This window comes from Aquarana catesbeiana, linkage group LG03 (genome assembly GCF_042186555.1).
Source record: "Aquarana catesbeiana isolate 2022-GZ linkage group LG03, ASM4218655v1, whole genome shotgun sequence".
Classification (NCBI taxonomy): Eukaryota; Metazoa; Chordata; class Amphibia; order Anura; family Ranidae; genus Aquarana; species Aquarana catesbeiana.
This window is the reverse complement of record NC_133326.1, coordinates 176,398,611-176,419,923: the sequence shown is the minus strand read 5'-3', so window position 1 is coordinate 176,419,923 and position 21,313 is coordinate 176,398,611. Positions and strand designations below refer to the sequence as shown.

The following is a 21,313-nucleotide window of genomic DNA, read 5'->3' as shown; positions in this document are numbered from 1 at the left end:
AGTATGGGGGCCCCAGGTCAACTTTTGCATCAGTGCCCACAAGCTTCAAGCTACATCTCTGAATAGAAGCTGAATCGGCTAAATTTTAAAATGGACAATTTCTAAGATAATGGGCAAGGGGGTGTAAAATGGCATGGGGTGCTCACTGCCCTGGGGAACATGCACTAATGCAACAAAATGTTTTAAAAACTGTTCTTGGACTGTTGTTTCTATGCACCACACCACGGTATTGTTGAGCAAAGCAATGGGAATGATTTACTAAAACTACAGAGTATAGCTGTCATAAACAGGTGTGACCAGATTGTGTGGACTGCAAAGAGGAAACCAAAACGCATGTAAAGTGAAATAAGAATAATGTTTATTTAGGATAAGTGATATAAATAAACAAACACCCCAAATACAAATAGTGCTCAACCAACCAACAGAAACCCACAGACAACAGATAATATATACAGCCAAAGGGAAGTACCAGAATCAAACATGTAAACCAGGCCAGGGTCATACACAGGGGATCAGCAACTGAACAAGGGCAGGATAGGAGAGGGAGATAATGGATGGGATATGGCTACAAGGGAATAGGAACACAGGAGGGACAGGATCAGGATCGGATCGGATACAGGCTCAGGAGCAGGCTCAGGTTCAGATACAGGTTTGCAGGATACGGGATAACAGGTCAGGGCACAAGGAAGAACGATACCAGGGCAAGCCTATGAGGGCTTGCTGGGTATTTATAAGGCTGTGGTAATTGACCTCATGTTACAGCTGAGCGCAGAGTGTGCTGTTTGCTCCACACTGCCGGAGTGCACCCGCTGGTGGACACCGGTACTACGGCCCAAGGATGCAACAGTGCCACCAGCAGGAGAGACCTCTTACTACAGGTCCCAGGTGTTGGAAGACACCCGCTGGTGGACACTGGTATTGCGATCCAAGAGACCGATAGCGCCACCAACGGGTAAACCCTCTCATGACAATAGCTGTGCATGGTAGCCAATCAGCTTCTAACTTCAGTTTGTTCACTTAAGCTTTGACAAAATAAAAACTGGAAGCTAATTTATTTATATGAAGAGCTGCACAGATTTTGCACTGTCCAGTTTTAGTAAATTAACCCCAGTGCGTGACAAAAGCATGTAACATTGCTTACATTCAATTTATAACCTTATGGCCGTAATAATAACAAAAGTTAGGCATACACCTAACCTAAAAGATGGTGACAGGCAGGTACTGCTCATGGATGCTGCCCTTTGTATCCAGCAAATCATTGTATTGCTGTGTGGTAAACAATTTTTCACTAAATTTACCAGACATTCAGCCATTTTCCCCATAGCTTAAAGTGTTTGTTTCCCTAAAAAAAGGATCCTGTTCTTTTAAAGCATGTTATACAGCACAGTGCTTGTGCTGTGTAATTTGGCCCCCTGTATAACCTGAAATACCTGGATGATCCTGTCTGGTTCCACCTTCCTCCCTGTAAACTGACCATGGTTTATCAGGGCTGCTGAGCCCTGACACTGTGGTCAGTTTACACGCCCCTGTCATCCACTCTCTCCTCTGCCCCCCTCTCTCCCTCCCTGCCTGTCAGCTAGTGAAAGTGCCCATCCCTCCCCTCCTGCTGTGAAATTACTTTAAAAATTTGATACAATCCTCAGTGGTTAATAATGATAGATGCCCCAGTATGTGTGTTTTTTATTAAAAAAATGCCATTCTATAGGGGATTTCAGAGCGCCCTGACGCTCACGTGACCAGCTGCCGCTCTCCTCCTCTCCTCCCAATTGACATCAGTGGGGGATCTTCAGCTCCTCCCGCTTTAGCTGTCAGATTGAGAGAGGGGAAAGGTGGCCGGTCACATGAGCGTCGAGCAGTGCTTATTATTAACCACAGAGGATTATATGAAGACAACACAGTGGCTTAACAACCACTTTAAATAAAAGCACAATCACCAAAAAAAAAACACATGGGCCTAAATGAGAGGCAGAAATGTTGTCCATGGAAGTTGAAAGGCGAGCAGGTCCTGCAGCACAAAACGGTGATAAGGCTGCACACGACGTGGCTGGAAAATCCAGCAACATCAACTACAGGAGCGCTGATAACAAAAAAATCCACAGCCAAAATATGCTGCCAAAGTACACTTTCCTTGAGGCCACCCAAATAAATCTTTAAGGCATCACCTAAACTCCTAATTCAAATGATTTGTGAATTTTTCATGTTGCTCTCAAAGCCACATAAAGAGGTTCTCTGCCACTGTACATTTATTTTTTTAGTTTTTTTTTTTTTTTTTTGCATTAGCACAGGTTGTCCCCAATAGTTCCCCATAGATAACAGTTTCTCATGAAAATTTGACTTCAATGGAGTTAGCAGAGGCATTCAGTTTGCAGCTTGTTGTATGGATTTGTTGAATCCTTGGTGAATCAAACCTCATTTCTAGTCATGATGTTGTCAGTGAATCTTCTTGCCTCCAAGAGGAAGAATAGTTAGCCTTCCTTAAATAGCTAGCCTTCACTAAAACTCAAAACCTAAACATTCTTGCCTCTAGATATTCCAAAAATAACATGTAAATGAACATCATAATGCTATACAATTATCTATTTTTTTCAGTAAGTTTCAGTTCATTAGTTCTGTAGATTTGAATAAAGTGTATTTAAAAGATAGGCAACTAAGCATTTTGAGTTTTTTGGGTTTTTTTTAACAATACTGCATAGCTCATTCCAAGCCTAAAATCTAAGTGTTTCCACATCTACTTTGATTCATAATAGGTGTTCTGCTTACCATTTAACCATCTGGAGTCATGCTGCTCTGTTCTAATTGGATGATGATTTCCAAGCGTGCGGAAAATAGCAAAATCTCTTCCCATAAAATCTGCTGCAGTCCCAGAATATAGTTCCCCATCTGTGAAATAAAACAAAATTTGCCAAATTTTATTTGTTTGAACCATTTAAATTATATTTCTAGCAAGTCTTACATGCACACTCAGTTATACCCAGTCTAAAATAGGTATAGTATACTAACCATTCATTCATAGCCATTGCTGTAATCTCCTTCACACCAGATGTTTGGTAACTTTTTATTATACCCTGAACTGTGATATCTACTGTAGCATAAAGAACTCGGGTAAATGCATAAGAGCCAAATTAACCCTGAAGTGCCACAAAACACCAAATAAAAACTGATCCATGTAATGTCACTTGTAACATTCATAAATGCCAATATCAAACTTTCCATAAGTCCACATCTGTATGGAGCTAACAGTGCACAATACTAGAATACTGTTGATTCAAACTTGTTCAGCATTAATATTATTTTATGCTTTAGAAACATTTTGCAATATTTATGTGCACAGAAAACCGATCTTAAAAAAAAGGAATTATATATTTAAAAATAGCTGAATGAGGTCTTCTGAAGTAATATGCCTCCTGAATATCCTTTTTTAAGATGATTCACACTTGGGAAAAGATTTACTAAGGTGTGAGGTTAGGTGAAGAGCAGAAAAGAAGTTGACGTTACAATGTTTGGGTGAGAAATAGTGAGTCTGTGTGCAGTGTGCACTTCCAAGGATCCAATCACATTCAGAAGAATAAGAAAAAATAGAGGTTTTTGTTCACGTGATTGGACCCTTTGAAGTTATATCACCTAATTTCATACATCAGCTTCAGGTCTGCTCACTGTACTTCACCTAAGTCTTCACTGCTTTAATAAATCACGCTGTTAAAGTGATTTTTTAGGAAGGTAATAATTGGGGCTATCATTACAGATTTTGTTCCTATATACCTATCTTCCATTCCTATTTGTTCCTATATACCTATCATCCATTGTCTCATTTAAAAAGAATTTGAAAAATGTAAAACACAATCACAGAGTTTCAGATTAGTTTAAAAGAATGCCAAATTTCTCTCTCTTTTTACATGTATTCTGCCATTACAGCATATGAGTGAAAATCAGTTATTTGAACATTGGGGGCATTGCTAGGGTCCTATGAGACCTCGGAAAGTGCAGGGCACCTTGATAGAAATGATTTGGACTTGTGGCAAAACACAATGAAAAACATAAAATGTTTCTTGTATCTCCCTTCTCCTTTCTCAGTGCAGTTGTCCCTTTTCTTTTGTCTCTTTACCCATTCCTGCTGTAATCCATGCAAAGCCATTAGTCCTCTGACCATTTGTAGATAGAGGACCATTTGTGAACCGGGGACAAAAAACAGCACTGTGCAGCATCAGTGCCCATCAGTGATGCCTTTCAGTGCCCATCAGTGATGCCTGTCAGTGCCCATCAGTGCTACGTATGAGTGCCATCAATCAGTGCCCATCAGTAGTGCCCATCAGTGCCACCTATCAGTGCCTATCCATGCTGCCTATCAGTGTAAATAAGTGCTGCCTATCAGTGCTGCATATCAGTGTTGTTTATTAGTGCCTCCTCATCAGTGCCCATCATTGCAGCCTCATCAGTGCACCTCAGTGAAGGAGAAGAAATACTTATTTACAAAATGTTATAACAGAAACTAAGAAAAACTTTTTTTTTCAAAATGTTCTGTCTTTTTTCATTTGTTTAACAAAAAATATAAAACCCAGTGGTGAAAAAATACCACCAAAGGAAAGCTCTAGCTATCTAAAAAACTCACAAAAATTTTGTTTGGGTACAGCGTTGCATGACTGCGCAAATGTCATTCAAATTGCAACAGCACTCAAAGCTGAAAATTGGCCTGGACAATAAGGGGGTGAAAGTGCTCTGTAGGCAAGTGGTTAATCCATGATGTACAGTATGGGCATGGAGGTTGTACAGAAGTTGATCTATCAATCATCTTCTGTATAACCACCCTGTTGATTTTTCCCTGCTGGATCAGTGCCACCGTCCACAGTCTGCAGCACTGATCAGTGTATTCTGATGGTTTGGAAGTCTCCCCACTATCAGACTACAATAGCTCAGCAGGGTGATTCCCTCATCCACATCAAGTGTGTGGATGGGGAAATCAAGTCAGTTTACTTTTTTCAACCTGCTGGTTGAATGAAAAGAACTGTACCATCTGTGGGCTACTGTAAACCTTGCCAAGTTGTCTTTTGCTAAACTACTCACACCCTGACACTCTCCTATCTTTAATACATAGATACAAATTATTTTGTGGTTCAAAATAAGACCTATGAGGGCTTATTTGACTCTTGGACATAACAGGTATTTGTTAATCGAACAGATACATTATAGCCTAACCAATGTAATGGTATATTTAACAGACCAAAAGGTATTAACTAAGAAAATTTCACTGTTCAGTTAAAAGCCAAATTATCTAAATATCTAAAGGCTATACCCAGCATAATTTAAAGGAACTTTAATTAAAAAAAAAAAGTTATTACTAGTGGGGACATCTGATCAGCTGCTGGTTGGATGCTGGTTTTCCAACATGCCCATTCGACAGAAGCTGGTTGTGAGGCTGGCTTCTATCTGACAGTCAGCTGTTCACACATACCGAATGTAGACTGGTTCCTGCTGAACTGGCCAACATTCGGATAGTGTGTACACAGCTTTATTGTTAGTGTAGTTTATGTGTGGCCCAAGACAATTCCTCTTCTTCCAATGTGACCCAGGAAGGTCAAAAGGTTGGACACCCCTGTTCTAAGGCTTCCCTAAGCTATCCAAAATTCAGAAAAAAAGTTTTGACTGTACATACACTTTATAAATTATGGTTGCTTCTGTAACTAATTCAATATTATGTTTATCATTGTGGACAATTAAAAACTCAGCAACAGTATCTTACTTTAGCTAAGCAATAACCCTTTTCATGTGTAAATGCAGGCTGCCATTCCATTGTCATTTCTCCATGAGCACTTTTACGCAATTCTGGAAGTCTTGAAAACTACTTGCTAGGGGCACCCCTAAGAGATCTAATCCTCACCCAAGCAGTACATTGGGCAGCAAGAAATCATTAATACCCAGCCAAAGACTGACTTTGCATACCAAATATATCCTTTTCTGCTGAAAAATCACCCATATGAAACACTGAAGTGGCTAAAGGTTCTTTAGGTCTATATGAATAAACCAATAAACCTTAAAAGGATGCGCTGTTGTTATAAGAATTCAAATAATTTAATCACACAAAAGCCAGGGCCATTTCAACATATACTGTATGTCATTTAGATTGTGCCAATGTAAAGTGAACTATGAAATTTCTGTATATCAAACTACATGAAAGGCCACAAATTTTAAATTTTTAAGTTTAAAATTTGAAAAAGCCAAAAAGAAATAAAGTAAATATGCAAATATAATTAAAAAAGAAAATTGTGTAAAAGCAGTTTAAGTTTAGTAACTGTATAACAGTAAACATAGGCCTGGAATTAAGTGTATTTACTTCAAAGATTACAAGTGCTATAAATGATTTTGCTTGCTCAGCATGAGGTACATGATCAAAAATGCACCAGCACTGCATTCTTCTTAACAATTCGTGTGTGGGTTCCACTGTGATGTACAAAAATACCCTTAATTATAGCCTTGCCTGGGTAATTTTAAGGAAAAAGAAAAAAAAACTCACTAAAAACTTTAAGTAGTAAAGTGACTTTGATGTTTTGGTCAACCTTTATATAACCTTATCCCTGTTTTGTTATCACTTACTCTACAGGCGCCTGGTAGAAAAAAAAAGAAAGAAATCAATGAAACTTAAATGAAAGGATCAGTTTTTTTGCTGAACGGATAAGGTCAGTTAAGAAACAGTGTTTGACTCCAGCACACTTGTTCAATAAAGCAAAGACCAACGTAAAAAGTGCAGTAGCCCGTAGCAACCAATCATCTATCATTGATCTAACTGCAGTAAACTGAAATCTGATTGGTTACTATAGATTTTTGTAATATGCAAGCTTGGTGTAAGCAGATATAGATATATATTATATATCTATATAGATATATATCTATCTATTTTTTTTTCATCATTGAAAGCTGATAGAATAGAGGATGTAATATGAAATGGTTACATTGTTTTTTAAACTATATCTTCAGTCTTTTTATTATTTTTTTTTTTTGCATATATGAAAATACATGCAATTTATATCTACAATGTAAACAGGCAGATTGTCCAGCCCAGCGTGGGAGAGGATAATTCTTTACTGTTCTGTGGAGAAGAGGGAAGCCCAGCTGTCATAGTCAGTGTACTATCACATTGTATTTTAATGTTCTGCCCATTTATACAGCAGCAGACAGATATTTGCTCAGCTATGTGCTGAAGAAAAAAATTGTGTTGTGTGTATATGAATTATATGATAGAATTATGTTCAGCTATTTTCTGAAGAGAAGAACTACATTATGTCAGATAAGTGCTGCAGCTGAATGCTCTAAAAGAAATAGGCAGATAATTGAATATGGTTTTTAAAACATTATAGGCAGTTTTGGGTTACATTCCATGTTATGGGTGTATACTAACGTATTTGGTCTTTAGAAGAGAAGTATGGGTTTCCCAAAAAAAAAGAAAAAAATTATACTCACCTAGGTGGATGCAGCATCGATCCAATGCTGCATCTGTCTCCCGCTGCCTCCACACTGAGAACTGAGCTATCAAACACCAGCGATTCTCCCCTCTGCTCTGAACAGAGAACCATGACTGTCAGTCACCGGCTCTCTGCTCTGCCCCTCCAGCACTCACTGGAGCTCTGAGCTGTGCAGGGGGCGGGGAGGGGCCTCTCGCTGAGAGGCTAAGCAAGCTGCTGGTCCAAGCAGCTGAGTGGTTCCCAACTGTAAAGTTGGAAACAACCCAGCTCCTGGACTGGCTAAGTAACATCAACCAACAGCGGGCTTTATCCCACTGTCAGCTGAAAATGGTTCATTCTGCACTCCTGCGAGCCATAAGAGAAGTAGGGCCAAAGCTTTTTCTACTTCTCCTTTAAAATTGTGGGTCCAGGATAAGGACCTAAGTGTACATTACAAGAAACTCACAACACTATGTTGGCAGCCAATGAACACAAGCACTTTAACCTCTCTGGCGGTATGATTATTTCAGATTTTTGATGCTTAAAGCGGTACAATGTTTTGCATGGAAATTTGGCGTTTTATATTGTAGGCTCGTAATACTTAGGAATAACACACTTAATTGTGTCCAAACAAGAGTCTAGTAGACATCCTGGGTATGATAAGTTTGAAACACGAAATCATAAATTATAATATAAGAAATAACTATAAATAATTATAACAAATAATAATAATAAAAATTATTCAATAATGTAATCAAATCAAAAACACTGAAATTTGCAGAATTGTCACTGTCATTACTTTCAGTATTTGATGACGGATTTCCTCACGAATCACTATTGCTCAATTCTGCAAGTGATTCTAATTTTATAAACACATTTATTGACACTTCAACATGCCTTTTTTAGTTCTCACACACACACACACACACACAACACCCATGCTATAAGAACATCATTTAATGTTGAAGTAGAAAACAATGAAGCTACACATTTTCTCAGTTCTCAGACCCTACTGTCAACTTTCATTGAAGTGATACAATCCCCGTCAGAATCTTTAGTATTTTGCATATTTTGGAATATTGGAGTAATTTTAGAGAAAAAAAAACAAAAATAAACAATCAGTGAGCTATTACTGCCCATCTAGATAGTAATTAATTTCAGTTCTATGTGATCCACTTCAGCCATAATCCATGGACCATCTAACAGGGCCATTTTAATTTGATTTTCTGAAGCCACAGCTTACTCTCTTCTCTGCTTAGATTCAAAGTTTCCCGTCAGATTCAAAGTTCCGAGGCAGGTCTAATTCTAATAACAAAGGTAACAAAGGGAAATCTGTGGCTTTTTGAATGCAAGGGGCCAACCATGTGTGTGTTTGGGAATACTTCTCTTGCTTCAAAATAGGGGGTTCTAAGATCTTTAGATTACCATCACAGGAAGTGGGGTGGGCTGGTGCACTACAACAATGCCTAAACAAAACAAAACAACTCACTGAGAAGACAGGCTGTACTTCATGGGTGCATCTCAACATCAGGCAAGTTAACCCTCTTTTTTTCTTACTTGCCTACATCCACTATCACGTGTCCCTCACCAGAGCCTCTACCAGGAGTGGAGGCCCATGATCCCCCACTGCAGACTGTGCCCATGCTAATCAGTCCATTCAACATAATGTCATGAAGCTTCTGTGGAATTCAGAACTTGAGAGGGCCCCATCATTGGAGAGCTAATAAAAATTGTCCACTTTACCCTGGCAGCAACATGTACATCATAAAAAAACCTCCCATTCTGTGGTGAGGAGAAGAGTCATGGGACTAGGCACATTACGTGACCACAGATTTTATGGAATTTAAGTGGGCTCTTAGATTAGGGTTTTTTTAACCAACATTGTGATTAGTTAGGGGAGTGGGGGTTGATGCCTAGATATCATCTAGAGCAGTGGTTCTCAACCTTACTAGTGCTGGGGCCCCTTGATAAAATTTCCCAAGTTGTAGGGACCCCTAACAGTAAAATTATTTTCGTAGCGTGGGTTGTCAGCACCCAAAGCAAGACAAGCAATTTGCGCCCCTAACCCACATTTAGTGCTCCCTAAGTCCCTTCCACTCATACAGTATTAAAACCCCTTATGGTTTATTTTAGGATGTACCACTCTTTCTCTTTTGTTCTTCTTTCTTTTCCTTTTATCTCTCTATATCCTAATTTCTTCTTTTTTTCCCATCCCTGTCTCTAGCCATTGTTCTCATTTTTTTCTCTTATTCTGTCTCTCCCTTTTTCTTTGCTCCCCCCCTTTTCCTCTCCCTTCCATGTATTCTCTATTTTTATTTCTTCTCTTACTCCTTGGTGGGGGTTGGGATCTATGGTAGTGCTGGGGGGAGTTCTGATCGGCCAACTTAGGTGCCCCTGATCAAGGTCATCTGCTGATCTGAGAACTATAGTGGGGACTTTTAATGTCAACTATAATCCCAGGTAGTGCTACTCACTGGGTCTCTGGATTCACTGTGTCTCCGACTTTGTGGTGTCTTGTAGCAGTGACACCTATGCTGAAATCAGGAGATAGGATCTCCTCCAGCCCCTCCCACTTAACATTCCTCACCAGTCAGCTGACCTCTAGTCTCTGCCCCCCAGCCTTGCACTGAATGGGTGGCTGCAAAGAGGCTGAGTGGGCAGCTGCGGGCTCCAGGAACAGCCCAGCTTAGCGGCCATAGGCTTCAGGGACAGCCCTACTGGGCTGCCGCAAAAAGGCTAGGAGAGCGGTGCAGGCTTCAGGAACAGCCCAGAATTTGTTGACCCTTGGCAAATTGTCATTCGACCCCCGAGGGGGTCCCGACCCCAGGTTGAGAACCACTGATCTAGAGCAACCTTTCTCAACCTTTTCAACTCAAGGAACCCTTGAAATAACTTTACGGTCTAAAAGAACCCCTGCTAAAAATGACTATATCTACAACTAATAATACATTAGTGTGATGGTCAGTGGAAAGAATGTTCCTTACACTTGTGGTCATTGGGAAGAATTACCCTCTTATGCCGTGTACACACGACTGGACTTTTCGACAGCAAATTTCTGACGGAACAAATCCGTCGGACAATTCGATCGTGATTGGATTCATCGGACCTTTGCTGTAGAAAAATCAGACGGGCTTTAGAAATAGAACATGTTTCAAAGCTTTCTGATGAAAAATCAGTTCGTCTGTATGCTAGTCCGACAGATGAACAACGACGCAAGGGCAGCTACTGGCTATGAACTTCCTTATTCTAGTCCAGTCATACGCCATCACATTCAAATTAGTCGGACTTTGGTGTGATCATGTGTAGGCAAGTCTGTTGCGTCGGAACTCCGTCGAAAGTCCGTCAAAAAGTCCTTCGGAGTTCAGTCCGTCGAAAGTCTGCTCGTGTGTACACAGCATTACAGATAGCTAAAACATCAATGGTGTCAGTGGGAACTAGGGATGAGCTTCGAGTTCGAGTCGAACTCATGTTCTACTCGAACATTGGCTGTTCGCAAGTTCGCCGAACAGCGAACAATTTGGGGTGTTCGCGGCAAATTCGAATGCCGCGGAACACCCTTTAAAAGTCTATGGGAGAAATCAAAAGTGCTAATTTTAAAGGCTTATATGCAAGTTATTGTCATAAAAAGTGTTTGGGGACCTGGGTCCTGCCCCAGGGGACATGGATCAATGCAAAAAAAAGTTTTAAAAACGGACGTTTTTTCAGGAGCAGTGATTTTATTAATGCTTAAAGTCAAACAATAAAAGTGTAATATCCCTTTAAATTTCGTACCTGGGGGGTGTCTATAGTATGCCTGTAAAGGGGCGCATGTTTCCCGTGTTTAGAACAGTCTGACAGCAAAATGACATTTTGAAGGAAAAAACTCATTTAAAACTACCGCGGCTATTGCATTGCCGACAATACACATAGAAGTTCATTGATAAAAACGGCATGGGAATTCCCCACAGGGCAACCCCGAACCAAAATTAAAAAAAAAAAATGATGTGGGGGTCCCCCTAAATTCCATACAAGGCCCTTCGGGTCTGGTATGGATATTAAGGGGAACCCCAGCCAAAATTTAAAAAAAAAATTGACGTGGGGTTCCCCCTAAATTCCATACCAGACCCTTCAGGTCTGGTATGGATTTTAAGGGGAACCCCGCGCCAAAAAAAAAAAAAAAAAAACGGCGTGGGGTCCCCCTAAAAATCCATACCAGACCCTTATCCGAGCACGCAACCTGGCAGGCCGCAGGAAAAGAGGGGGGGACGAGAGTGCGGCCCCCCCCCCCTCCTGAACCGTACCAGGCCACATGCCCTCAACATTGGGAGGGTGCTTTGGGGTAGCCCCCCAAAGCACCTTGTCCCCATGTTGATGAAGACAAGGGCCTCATCCCCACAACCGTGGCCGGTGGTTGTGGGGGTCTGCGGGCGGGGGGCTTATCGGAATCTGGAAGCCCCCTTTACCAAGGGGACCCCCAGATCCCGGCCCCCCCCCTGTGTGAAATGGTAAGGGGTTACTTACCCCTACCATTTCACTAAAAAACTGTCAAAAATGTTAAAAATGACAAGAGACAGTTTTTGACAATTCCTTTATTTAAATGCTTCTTCTTTCTTCCTTCATCTTCTTCTTCTTCTGGTTCTTCTGGCTCTTCTGGTTCTTCCTCCGGCGTTCTCGTCCAGCATCTCCTCCGCGGCGTCTTCTATCTTCTTCTCCTCGGGCCGCTCCGCACCCATGGCATGAGGGGGGAGGCTCCCGCTCTTCTCTTCATCTTCTTCTTCATCTTCATCTTCTTCTTCATCTTCTTCTTCTTCTTCTTCTTCTCTTCTTCATCTCTTCTTCCTTCTTCATTTCTTCTGCGGGCCGCTCCGCATCCATGCATGGAGGGAGGCTCCCGCTGTGTGACGGCGTCTCTTCGTCTGACGGTTCTTAAATAACGGGGGGCGGGGCCATCCGGTGACCCCGCCCCCCCTCTGACGCACGGTGAATTGACGGGACTTCCCTGTGACGTCACGGGGAATGCCACAGGGAAGTCCCGTCATGTCCCGTGCGTCAGAGGGGGGCGGGGTCACCGGGTGGCCCCGCCCCCCGTTATTTAAGAACCGTCAGACGAAGAGACGCCGTCACACAGCGGGAGCCTCCCTCCATGCATGGATGCGGAGCGGCCCGCAGAAGAAATGAAGAAGGAAGAAGAGATGAAGAAGAGAAGAAGAAGAAGAAGAAGAAGATGAAGAAGAAGATGAAGATGAAGAAGAAGATGAAGAGAAGAGCGGGAGCCTCCCCCCTCATGCCATGGGTGCGGAGCGGCCCGAGGAGAAGAAGATAGAAGACGCCGCGGAGGAGATGCTGGACGAGAACGCCGGAGGAAGAACCAGAAGAGCCAGAAGAACCAGAAGAAGAAGAAGATGAAGGAAGAAAGAAGAAGCATTTAAATAAAGGAATTGTCAAAAACTGTCTCTTGTCATTTTTAACATTTTTGACAGTTTTTTAGTGAAATGGTAGGGGTAAGTAACCCCTTACCATTTCACACAGGGGGGGGGCCGGGATCTGGGGGTCCCCTTGGTAAAGGGGGCTTCCAGATTCCGATAAGCCCCCCGCCCGCAGACCCCCACAACCACCGGCCACGGTTGTGAGGATGAGGCCCTTGTCTTCATCAACATGGGGACAAGGTGCTTTGGGGGGCTACCCCAAAGCACCCTCCCAATGTTGAGGGCATGTGGCCTGGTACGGTTCAGGAGGGGGGGGGGCCGCACTCTCGTCCCCCCCTCTTTTCCTGCGGCCTGCCAGGTTGCGTGCTCGGATAAGGGTCTGGTATGGATTTTTAGGGGGACCCCACGCCGTTTTTTTTTTTTTTTTTGGCGCGGGGTTCCCCTTAAAATCCATACCAGACCTGAAGGGTCTGGTATGGAATTTAGGGGGAACCCCACGTCAATTTTTTTTTTAAATTTTGGCTGGGGTTCCCCTTAATATCCATACCAGACCTGAAGGGCCTTGTATGGAATTTAGGGGGACCCCCACATCATTTTTTTTTTTTAATTTTGGTTCGGGGTTGCCCTGTGGGGAATTCCCATGCCGTTTTTATCAATGAACTTCTATGTGTATTGTCGGCAATGCAATAGCCGCGGTAGTTTTAAATGAGTTTTTTCCTTCAAAATGTCATTTTGCTGTCAGACTGTTCTAAACACGGGAAACATGCGCCCCTTTACAGGCATACTATAGACACCCCCCAGGTATGAAATTTAAAGGGATATTACACTTTTATTGTTTGACTTTAAGCATTTTTAAAATCACTGCTCCTGAAAAAACGGCCGTTTTTAAAACTTTTTTTTGCATTGATCCATGTCCCCTGGGGCAGGACCCAGGTCCCCAAACACTTTTATTGACAATAACTTGCATATTAGCCTTTAAAATTAGCACTTTTGATTATTCATGTTCGTGTCCCATAGACTTTAACGGTGTTCGCGTGTTCGAACGAATTTTTTTCCTGTTCGCATGTTCTGGTGCGAACCGAACAGGGGGGTGTTCGGCTCATCCCTAGTGGGAACTTATCTAAGAGGCAGAAGTTGCTTATTGCACAAGGAACCCCTAGCAACCTCTGGAGGAAGGTTCATGTAAAAATGAAAAAGAAATAAAAGATAAGAAAATTACAAACATTTTGCATAAAATCTGAAATCACTGGGTTAAAACTGAGTGAATGTTTTGAGGTTTAAAGATGTCAAGAAAACATGTCAAAGGATTTATATGAATAAGTGACTGAAACAGATAACACTCCATGACTGAACCTATCAAAACAGCTTATAAGATGGCTTGTAGAATTTGTGCTTTGTCACAGTTTTGTCAGTCAGAATTGTATGCACTCACTAATATAAACTGTAAGGTTGGAAATGTTAAACATCCATTTACACAACTCCTTGTCAGTGAACTTTAATTTCAAACACAAAGCTGGTAGTCGACTCAAACGATCCTCGCAGGAAACCAGTCTGTGCTTATTAACTGTGAAATATTCTAAAGAAATGATTGCCATTTCAAGCAGGAAGGTCAACAATCGGCTTCAAGGAAACCGTCTGTGGAATGGGTGAATTGCAAAACCAAATGTAACTGGAGAACAGATGTATTCTCACTTACACATAAAACAAGATGCATTGTAGAGACCAATAATAGCTACATGTCAAGTGGCAACATACTCTAGAGAGGAAAACAATAAGACTGTTTTCAGAAGGTCAGCAGTTATCATTTATTCGTTCTTTGCTCATTCTTTTAAACAACATTTTTTGCAACATAAACTGGCTCCCAATTTTGAGCATCGCTTGACAATACTGAGATCCACCTGGGTGGACATAATAAGTGCCATGTGAGCAAGCCCAATTCTAATGCCGTGTACACACGGGCGGACTTTTCAGCATCAAAGGTCCGACGGTCTTTCCGACGGACTTCCGACGGACTTTCGAACGAACAGACTTACCTACACACAATCACACCAAAGTCCGACGGATTCATACGTGATGACGTACAACCGGACTAAATTAAGGAAATTGATAGCCAGTAGCCAATAGCTGCCCTAGCGTCGGTTTTCATCCATCAGACTAGCATACAGACGAGTGGATTTTTCGACCGGACTCGAGTCCGTTGGAAAGATTTGAAATATGTTCCACATCTAAAGTCCGTCTGATTTCCAACCGAAAAAGTCCGCTGCAGGTCTGATGAAGCCCGGATTGTCCGACGGATTCGTCCCGTCGGACCAGTCCGGTCGAAAAGTCCACCCATGTGTACACGGCATAACTGAGTGTGCTCAGTCATCTCTTGCAAATGCAAGATGGTACCTACCCTTATAAGTCATTTTCAAGGATCTATGGCCATCCTTAGTTTGAAGGTACTCAAAGATAGTTCACTTATTCAATAAATGTGATATATATATACAGTATCTCACAGAAGAGAGTACACCCCTCACATTTTTGTAAATATTTTATTATATCTTTTCATGTGACAGTACTGAAGAAATTACACTTTGCTATAATGTAAAGTAGTGAGTGTACAGCTTGTATAACAGTGTAAATTTGCTGTCCCCTCAAAATAATTCAACACACAGCCATTAAAGTGGAGTTTCACTCTTAAAATTATTTTTGCATTAATCAGCTGCATTAAAAACAATTAATAACATTTGGGAAAAAAAAATTTTACTCACCTCTTAATGCCTGTTGCTAGGGGGTCCCTTGTAATCTGCCTCCTTACTCACCTCTGCTACTTACATCACTTCCATCAGCGCCTCCGCTCGCTACTGCGCCTGGGAGATGTGTGTCATCATTTCCCAGGAGTCAGTGGGCTGAGCCAAGGGCTAGGTTGCCATAACAACGGGGTGGGCACTTCTGATGACGACGCCCATTGTTATGGCAAACTGAGTAGTTGACGGCACTCTGATAATGGATGATTGCACATGCGCAAGATCGGGGAGAGAATGGGCAGTGCATGCTGGTCGCTCAGCGGCACCGTATACAGGAAGAGGATGCTTGTGGGCTTCACATGCCCACAGGCAAGATGAGAACTTTCAGGAAGAAATTATATAAGTTGCTTTTCGATACGAAAACGGACATCAGGGAATATTTTTCACCAAAAAAGTGAGTGGTACATTTTGATTAGATGATCTTAGAAATTTAGAAAAAAAAATTTTATTATACGTTGGAACTCCGCTTTAATGTCTAAACTGCTGGCAACAAAAGTGAGTACACCCCTAAGTGAAAATGTCCAAATTGGGCCCAAAGTGTCAATATTTTTTGTGACCACTGTTATTTTCCAGCACTTTCTTAACCCTCTTGGGCATGGAGTTCACCAGAGCTTCACAGATTGCCACTAGAGTCCTCTTCCACTCCTCCATGACGGCATCACAGAGCTGGTGGATGTTAGAGACCTTGCGCTCCTCCACCTTCCATTTGAGGATGCCCCACAGATGCTCAATAGGGTTTAGGTCTGGAGACATGCTTGGCCAGTCCATCACCTTTACCCTCAGCTTCTTTAGCAAGGCAGTGGTCATCTCAGAGGTGTGTTTGGGGTTGTTATCATGTCGGAATACTGCCCTGTGGCCTATGTTCTGAAGGGAGGGGATCATGCTCTGCTTCAGTATGTCACAGTACATGTTGGCATTCATGGTTGCCTCAATGAACTGTAGCTCCCCCATGCTTGACTGTAGGCAAGACACACTTGTCTTTGTACTCCTCACCTGGTTTGATACCATCTGAACCAAATAACGTTATCTTAGTTCAATTTTATGGTCATGATGGACTTGTACAATTGGACAAATTCCAATATGCAACCTGCAGGATTGACTAGCTGGCCACCTGCAGACAGACAGGAACAAACAGAATGCAAGTACACAGGAAACTGATAGCAACAGAAGGCTGAGGGGCGGTTCACACCAAAATATGGTGTAGGAAAGGCGCCTATGCGTGTTTTCTGCTCTGCAGTTGAACTCACTGCCCTTGCAAGAGTTTACAGGTTCTGTGAACTGTTACTGGCACTCCAAACACATCTTTGCAAGTCCCAAATTGCATGGTACCACAGCATGAGGTGGTTTGGTGCAGTGCATTCTGAAAAAGTAATGCTTGCCCTACTTTTTCTGTGTTCCAGTTTTCCGGACTGCATGGGAATGCAGGGGAAACATAAAGAAATGCACATGTTCCATTGAGTATCAGCCATATGCCAATACAGAAAAACTGGTTCAGAAGTTGAAGACACAGGTCAGAAATGCAGACAGTGGCTGAAGTGGCTGAAGTTCAAAGGTCAGTAGAGGCCAAATTCAAAGCATGCACCAGCAATCACTGGTGAGAACAGAACCACAAAACAGATGAGACACAGGTGAATAAGGGCAAAAAAAAAAATTTACAAAGAAATGTTGAAAGGAAAAACACACCAGATTTTATTTATTAAAGGGGAAACACCAAACGTTTGAATATACATCAATAAGAAAATAATATAACCACTGAAATTTAACAGAATGATTTATGCATTTTTGCTATAACAGAGCACTCTGCTGGTCTGCTGTATCACATGCACAAGGGTTCTAACCCCTGCCCACTCTATCTGAAACCAAAGAACATAATCAAACCCCTGCCTACTTCATCTCAAACCAAATAAAAAAGACAAATATAACATACTTTTAATGGGCCAATACAGATTACTTTTCCCCTTCTTCAGATATTCATTTGCAAGAAATTTTAGACTACACAAACTGTAATCACCCAAGAGTGAAACATGACAATAACCCACAATGCAGGAATACATCAAAATGAGAGTAACTCAGGCAGTAGATTTTTTTTTCTCTCCATTCTATCTTAGAATTGTCAGTCCCATTGAAATGCTGTTGATTGACCTAAAACATACAAGTCAGACAATGCATCCCACAAATTTGCACTGAAGCAGTTTTTTTTATATAGCAATTAGTCAAACTCCCTTACTGAGCATGTCTGAACAACAGTTACAGAAAGCACAAGAGTTGATGCTAATAATGGAGGTTCTACTAATATAATGGTTTGCACATTTTTTCCCACCAATAACTTTGACTGATTACTACGCAATAAACATACAGCAATGTAAAATGATGTATGTGTTTTATTACTGTGGCTTAGATGAAAGTTGGACCAAATCTTAGGAATGGTTTGTCCTGAAAATATCATGTTTTTTCAAACAACATGAAACTTCCCTTTTCCCAGTTTTTTTTAGGCCAGGGCCGTTGTTAGATATCCTGGTTCCCCATACAGCCTATATATATTGCAATATATTTTTTCGACAGCACATTCATTTTAATGGGCTGCCTAACATGTGGGAGTGCATGATTTTTTAAAATTCTGTTGCACCTAACCATGTGGTATTGTGGCAGCTGTGCACATCTGCAGAGGGCAATGTGTTTCCTTGCAGTGTAGGAAAATGCATGCTCTTGCATGAGTTCCTGCACCACAAGCAAGGGAATGGGACAGACCTGGAAGTGTAAAAGCAATTGGACTAACAGTGAAATTATTTTAGGAATCTTATAATATTGCTAGATCTGTAGGTGATGGGACACATTAAAGCCATTCTCCACTCTGGAAAAAAATAATTAGAAGTCTGCAGCAACAAATCCTGTAGCTGCTAACTTTTGATAACAGAACAATTACCTTTCCAGGGTTCCAGCGCCGTCCTCACCAAGGCTAGTTCTTCACTAGTCTTCAGGTTCCCAGTGCTGGCATCCTAACTGTGGGCAGCTGGCTATGCTGCTTTTGGCTGCCCACAGCTGCACTCACTATATGCTCACTGTGCATGCATGAGTCTGAATGGTCCCGCAGTCTTCTGGGACCTGTGATGTGTCCCAGAAGGCTACAGATAGGGAGAGGGGAGGAAAACGTCTGCTTGGATCGCCTAGATGATTTGAGGGAAAGTGGGAGTGGGTACCTGTTAAAACCAAGCCACCCCCCCCCCCCAAAAAAAAATAACATGCCAAATGTGGCAGAGGAGGGGGGAGGAGAAGGACTTAAATTGGAACTTACCCTTTTGGGAGTGAAGCACTGCTTTACCTAGATCAGTAAACAGTTAAATAGAAAGAGTTGAGCAGTGATACATAGATTTGCAGTTGGGAACATATGATTACAGTGTGTGTGTGTGTGTGTGTGTGTGTGTGTGTAAGGGGGTTGTAAAGAATAGAGGAGTGAGAAGTTTGTAGCAGTGAACTGAAGGGAAGCAGACTAGGGAAGAGGAGTGGCAAGCCCAGTTACATCAATACACTAAGTTGGCTGGGAGAAGATAAGACAGCTGCAGGAACCGAAGCTGTGGCTGTGAGGCAGAGAACAGGGGAGAGAACAGGGAAGATTTATAGGCTGGGCTGACAGGAGACAGGAAAGATGGACAGAAGGAGGAATACAGGAGTGAAGGACTGCTGAGGGACAGAGGGGCACAATCAAAAACCAGGGAGAAGGATCAGAGCTTAATTGCAGGGAGGGGGTGATATCTGAGAGTGAGGAAGGCAAGAATCTGGCAGGAAGAAGGGGAGAGAAACAATAAGTAACAATAAGAGGTATACAGATGGCAAAATAAACAGTCATACTGGGAGTGCAGCTATCATCAGAGCACTGAGCAGCTCTGTGAGAAAATGACAGGACACCAGAGGCTGTGAAATGGAGTGGAGTTTGGCAGCTACAGAAGGACTTGTTAGATGCCCGGGCCTTCCTCCTGAGCTGACAGGGCCTGGGACCTCCCCCTGAGCTGACATGGCCGGGGCTTCGTACACCAGGGCTGGTGGCCTCCCCTTATCAGCGGCCCTGATGAGGGGTTATGTAAAGTGCTGGGGGTTTATCTCGATACATATCACACTATAATACGTTTGTAAACGTAATTTTTACTAAATGAAAACTGGATATCTATAGACATCAACTGCACAATATTTATAGGGTGTACTGCATTATAATTGATTTTAAAGCATCCTGGAAGGAAAACAAACCATGACCACAGAGACAAACAGTGAATAAGTTAATATGTTTGTAAAGAAAATTCACTTACATACTCACCAATTAGAATGGAAGCAGTTAATAGTTTAGGGTCGTATGGACTCTTCCCTCTGCCATTCTCAAAATGTGCATCTTCAAGCTTAAATATGTTATCCTGTTAAGAAAAATCATATTATTTAGCAAATTGCTATATTCTTCAAAAATAATAAAAATTTATTTCAAGGCATTGAATGCAGCAGAAAACAAATTGGCTTTTTAAGTAGGACAAATAGTAGTGTCTGGCTTAGACGGATGAAAGGTGAAAATGGTTGCTATGGAAGTGCTGCACTATATACATCATCATTGCTCTTTGCGCTGCCTTTCTAAATAAGACCAAACACTTACAATGTGTAAATTATTCATAAAAAAAAGGCAATACACATCATGCCAATATGTAAATTGTGTTTACATTGTTAAACTAACCTACATGAAATGAATACCCACAGATGGCCCTTCTTATTAACTTTATACATACATTTCCTCCTTAGTCTCTGTTCTGTAGAGCACTGATGACAATTTTTTAAGCAACACATAATCATAATCATATAAGGTTGCTCTAGGCAGACAACCAGCTTTTAAACTAGCTTGAAGCACCAAGTAATAATAATTGTGTGGGATTGGCTATTATACATGGGGCTGGACCATTTCTGATGCAGAACAGTATGATGTACAAGAATATTTTTGAAATAGCTATTGACAATACAACAACCCCACAATATAGTCACTCTTCTGCCCTGTGCACACGGTCGGACATTGATCGGACATTCCGACAACAAAATCCATGGATTTTTTTCGACAGATGTTGGCTCAAACTTGTCTTGCATACACATGGTCACACAAAGTTGTCGGAAAATCCGATCGTTCTGAAAGCGGTGACGTAAAACACGTACGTCGGGACTATAAACGGGGCAGTAGCCAATAGCTTTCATCTCTTAATTTTTTCTAAACATGCGTGGCACTTTGTGTGTGTCGGATTTGTGTACACACGATCAGAATTTCCGACAATGGATTTTGTTGTCGGAAAATGTTATAGCAAGCTCTCAAACTTTGTGTGTCGGAAATTCCTATGGAAAATGTGTGATGGAGGAATTTCCGAAAAAAAGGTCCTATCAAACATTTTCCATCGGAAAATCCTATCGAGTGTACAGGGCATTCTTGTAAGCCAGTTCTGGTGGAAATATCATAGTAATTCCTAAGACAGTCTGAAAGTACTTAAAGTGATACTAAAGTCTAATTTTTTTTTGATAAAAATAACATACATGTTATACTTACCTGCTCTGTGTGGTGATTTTGCACAGAGCAGCCCAGAGCCTCCTCTTCTCGGGTCCCTCTTCTACATTTCTGGCCCTCCCTCCTGCTGAGTGCCCCCACAGCAAGCAGGTTACTATGGGGGAACCCGAGCCG

At 41.8% G+C, this 21,313-nt stretch overlaps 1 protein-coding gene across 1 annotated transcript in view; it reads right to left on the bottom strand.

The window, feature by feature from the left end:
* The window catches only part of SEMA3A (semaphorin 3A), a 388,300-nt gene that overhangs the window by 140,731 nt on the left and 226,256 nt on the right, over nt 1–21,313 (bottom strand). The window contains exons 5-6 of the mRNA XM_073619547.1: nt 19,931–20,024; nt 2,761–2,880 (exon numbers count right to left, since the gene is read on the bottom strand). Coding sequence (XP_073475648.1) covers nt 2,761–2,880; nt 19,931–20,024 — 214 coding nt within the window. The remainder of the gene's footprint in view (nt 1–2,760; nt 2,881–19,930; nt 20,025–21,313) is intronic.